The sequence below is a fragment of the Cystoisospora suis genome (assembly GCF_002600585.1).
Source record: "Cystoisospora suis strain Wien I chromosome Unknown contig_3648, whole genome shotgun sequence".
In the NCBI taxonomy this organism is placed as follows: Eukaryota; Apicomplexa; class Conoidasida; order Eucoccidiorida; family Sarcocystidae; genus Cystoisospora; species Cystoisospora suis.
Genome location: NW_027156443.1, coordinates 4,821 through 9,164, shown reverse-complemented (window position 1 = coordinate 9,164; position 4,344 = coordinate 4,821). Strand labels below are relative to the sequence as shown.

At 46.2% G+C, this 4,344-nt stretch overlaps 1 protein-coding gene across 1 annotated transcript in view; it reads right to left on the bottom strand.

Annotated features, from left to right (window-relative positions):
• Positions 1-3,890, bottom strand: part of CSUI_007063 (rna helicase (upf2 interacting domain) protein) — a gene marked incomplete at its 3' end in the record, with an annotated part of 5,665 nt that extends 1,775 nt beyond the window's left edge. Inside the window, exons 1-2 of the mRNA XM_068067213.1 lie at positions 1,827-3,890; positions 498-597 (exon numbers count right to left, since the gene is read on the bottom strand). Of these exons, the coding sequence (XP_067920811.1) occupies positions 498-597; positions 1,827-2,856 (1,130 nt within the window). The remainder of the gene's footprint in view (positions 1-497; positions 598-1,826) is intronic.
• Between the last annotated feature and the right edge of the window lie 454 nt (positions 3,891-4,344).

Genomic DNA, 4,344 nt, shown 5'->3' with positions numbered 1-4,344 from the left:
AAGATAGATAGATAGATATAGTCGCTCTCATTGCATGCACGTTCTCAATCTGCATGTACATACAGCGAAATGAGAGAGACATGTGATGCATCCTATGCATGCCAACATGGAATGCGGGTGTGATAGCAGAGGGTGGGTTGTGACAGCTAAGATAGGCACATCCACCTACGTAGAGAACTAACCGGAAGTCCTTCACGGGACATCGATGTGACGGAACCCCCACCCCAAAGACAACACGCTGCAGAGACACTCCACCGATGTCTACATGTCTACCTAGGTATTCATACGTATCCCATATAAACACATATAGATGAGAGTAGGAATGTCCACACCTACCTCTATATACAGAGAGACATATAGATAGATATATAGACAGATACATATACACATATACATATCCATATACAATGGTACTAGGGAAGGGTAGGACAGAGGCAGCAAGAGTTGCTTGCTGCATGCATGGATAGATGGAAATGACTGGCTAGCTGGGGACTGACCTGCATATAAGGACGACAACGCCTTCTTGTTCGGCAGGAATGAGACCAAGAAGAAAAACATTTCGAGTTCCACACTGAAAGCACTCTAACGTGCAATCTCCTGAAAAGACAGACACATCAAAACACACCAATGCATGCAAACACATCCTTGCACATGACATGAGGATCTCCCACGCGCTCAGCACTTCGCCACGCTGCTCTTTGCAGTGTCTAAACACTGTCGATGCATGCACCTCTCTTTGATGAGAGGTGCACGCATCGACAACCGGGAAAAAGAAATCGCAGCGAGCCTTTTGTTTCCTTCTTCACCCAAGAAAAGTGACTTTACTCATTCAACCGTACTTCCCTACCTGGACGCTAAGTATACACGCATGTAGCAGGACGCTTATACATATATATATATATATGTATGTATAAACACATACAGCTACACAGCACGCCAAGACAGATGGTGTATATGCACATGAGGAAGAAAGAAACAGGAGATAAAAAGGCAACCTGGATGGAGTAGTAAGTGGGGACCCTCTTATCGGGTTTATCGAGACCGAAGACGTAGACCGTCTATACACATGTACGTATAGAACAAGGAGCTGAAGGTTCTCCATCTATGTATACCCCTTTCTTATTCACAGAGTCGATAGGCAATTTCTGAGTTAGTCCTCCGTCAAGGATGATACATGATCGAACAGCAGTTTCTTCTTTATGTGTCTCTACACCATCTATCTATCTATCTGTTCATAATTACTATATGCATATAAATCTAGCCTCCTAGTGACTGTTGGGTATCTTCAGGGCATACATAGATGACACGTGTCCAAAAGAGGTGATAGAGTGTGTATTAAGGAATAGAAGCACAGAGCGCATGCATGTATCTACCCAATCCTCATGTATGACCCTGTGTGACGAACCTTACAGACAACCCCTCGTGCTCTGTTTTAGTGTCTACCAACGACACCTATAGCCGAATGTACATCGCCTAGGTATCGCGACCATGTAGAGAATCTACAGACCACCCAAGAGAGAGACAAAGCAGAGTCCTGCCCCACATATACGTCCGTGCATACATATAAACAGAAACAACATATATACACATATACAGATATATACATGTACAGATACAGATCGACGTATACAGATCTACAGATCAACCGGATAGAGGACTTCTCAGCCCCGACTCATGTATGAAGTGTGTCAGATGACTGAGAACATCCCCCACCCCATAAGCTACTCTACCTCCACAATGATGTTTCTCTTCTCCCCCAGGTATGTATGAACAGCCATCGAGACATGGATGAAGAGACAGGTGTGTCTCTATGTGTCTGGACTCACCAAGAGGTCCATCGGGGTGAAGCATAACTTCGTTATGATGGCTACGTACAAGATGGAAGATGACGTGCGATCCAATGCTTCCTCCGGTACTGCAAGGGGAATTACAAAAATACTTGTTACAGCAACAACACTTGAGAACACTATCGGGCGAAGAGATACCACAATAAGCGCATGCATGAGCGGGTCTTTCTTTCTTCTTTTCTTCGGGAACTTCGCCACTATCTTCTGCTTTGTTTGACGAGAGCCGTCCCCCATGTTCCGTCGAACTTCCACTAGGGAACATGGCATCGGTTTCTATTTCTTCTACTTCTTCTCTTTCGTCATCCCCATCCTCCTTTCGCCTTCTTGCTTCTTCCGCTTCCCCTTCTTCTTGTCGACTGGGTCTCGAGGAAGAAGTTGAAGAAATGTCTTGATTTGGACGGTTCGAAACGGTTGAAGAAGAGTTCAAATCTCTTGCAGCGCCACGCGTGCTACTACTACTACTACCACTCCCGCTCCCCTTTGTTGTTTTCTTCTTTCTCTTTTCAACTCCGGCGGAGACTTCACTCCCGCTTGACTGTCCTGTAGGAGGAGCAGGGGGATGGATGGATGTACGTACATCATCGCCCATGGCTTGAAGAGAAGAAGAAGATTGAGGGGAAGGAGAAAGAATGACTTTGGCGTCGTCTTCTGAGGGGATTGTCGCGCCCGCGACCAGGTGGGTATTTTGAGGCTGTTCCTGGAGATGAGGAAGAAGAGAAGAACAATGAGGAGTGACTGAGAAAGAAAGAGAGGTCGCCTTCGTATCAGAAGTAGAGAGAAAAGACGAACAACAAGCTTCTTCTTCATCGCCATTGGTTTCGGGAGTCGTCATGAAAGAATAAAGACTCTCATTACCTCCCCCTAGTCCCACTCCTCCCCCGCGCCCGCCGCTATTTCCAACATGACGGTTCGGTATAAGGAGATTAAGATCATCTTCGTCAAAGAGAAGATCCGAAGCTGAAGAAGAAGAACAACCGATGAAACTGCGAGGGGACGCGGAAGAAGACATGATGACGGGGAGTCAACGGAAAAGAAAAGTAGAGAGAGAGACAAGAGAGAAAGAAAGAATGAGAGAAAGCTACTTATTCATGGAAGTGAAGGAGAAACCGCCTGAGACGTCCGCCCGAAGAAAAGATAAAGTTGGCAGGTAAGCTGCGAACTGAGGAGAGACGGCATAACGTAGAAGAAAGAAACGAAGAGACAGACAAGAAAAGAAAAAGCAGGAGTGATAGATGTTTGAGAAGAACAAGGGGGGAGAAGAGGCGAATAGATCAATAAGAAAGGAATTGAAGGCTTGAGAAGAAGAAAGGATGTAGAAGAAGATGCTAGACAGCTGCCAGAGGGGAGAGGAAGTACGACAACAACACCTTCATCATGCAAAGATCTTTCCCAAAATGATGGCAAGAGAAATGGACGAAGGAACGCCAAAACGCATTTATCTACGAGAAAAAAAAAACGACGATCTATCTACAGCAGCATGGGAAAACAGCCTTTCCTCCCTATTGCGAGAAAGAAAGAAAGAAAGGAAGAAAGGAAACGCAGAGAAAAGTAGGTTCTTTTCACTCTCTTTCTCTTTCTCGGTCACTTCCTCTTCGTCTCCCCGAAGAGCGCCGCGATGTCCTTCCAAAACGACGACCACGGCAGAATGAATGAATGAGAGGGGGGGAGGGGAAAGCTGAGGCAACGAGTTGAAGAGACGTGATGCGAAAGCTTGAAGAACCGCTGCTACATGAAAGGACAAGCCACAAAGAGAGAGCGAGAAGAAATTGACCAGGGGGCAAAAGCTGCAGGGCGGTAGAGAGGAAAAGTCCCATGAAGATGTAAAGCTCTCGCCACGAAAATCCAGCGAAAACTCAACGCGCGCTTTTCTCCTTCTTGTTGGTGAGTTAGTAGTAAAACTGCTGACGATCCCCAGGGGGGAGGGGCAGCAGCAGCAGCAGGCAGAAAGGGGAGAGGGTGGCAGAAGATTCGTTTTTCATCTTAAGAGGAGCACGCTTTTACCACATTTAGAAAGATAGGGTCACGCAGTAAGAATACTAGAATGCGAAGGAGGCTTGGAGTGTGTGTCCGCGAAAAGATTCCGGAAGGAGATTCTGTAGATGGAAGCTCCAGTTGCACGGGGAAGGAGGGTGGTCGTACATCTCGTCAAGATGAGAAAGAAAGAGCAGGTGAATGAGTAAACGCAAAGCAGGCGCGTGGTGAACGAAAGAGATAATCTTGAAGTCGATCACAAGAGCTTTCTTCGGTGACTTTTTCGCTTGACAAAACATCGACTTGAACTAAGTAAGCTTGTGGTTTAGTTTAGAATGACGGGGTGAGTGGGAAGCGATAAAAAATTGCTAGGACTGTGGTGACACTCGGGAAACAGAGGGAGGGGGGCAGCATACGTGAATGATTGCTTGGCGTATTCTGTGGAATGCTGGCTGTCAATGAGAAGAGAAAGAAACGAAGGAGTTTGAAGCTCAATTACCTTTATTTCTGACGAAGTCTGGTCGGT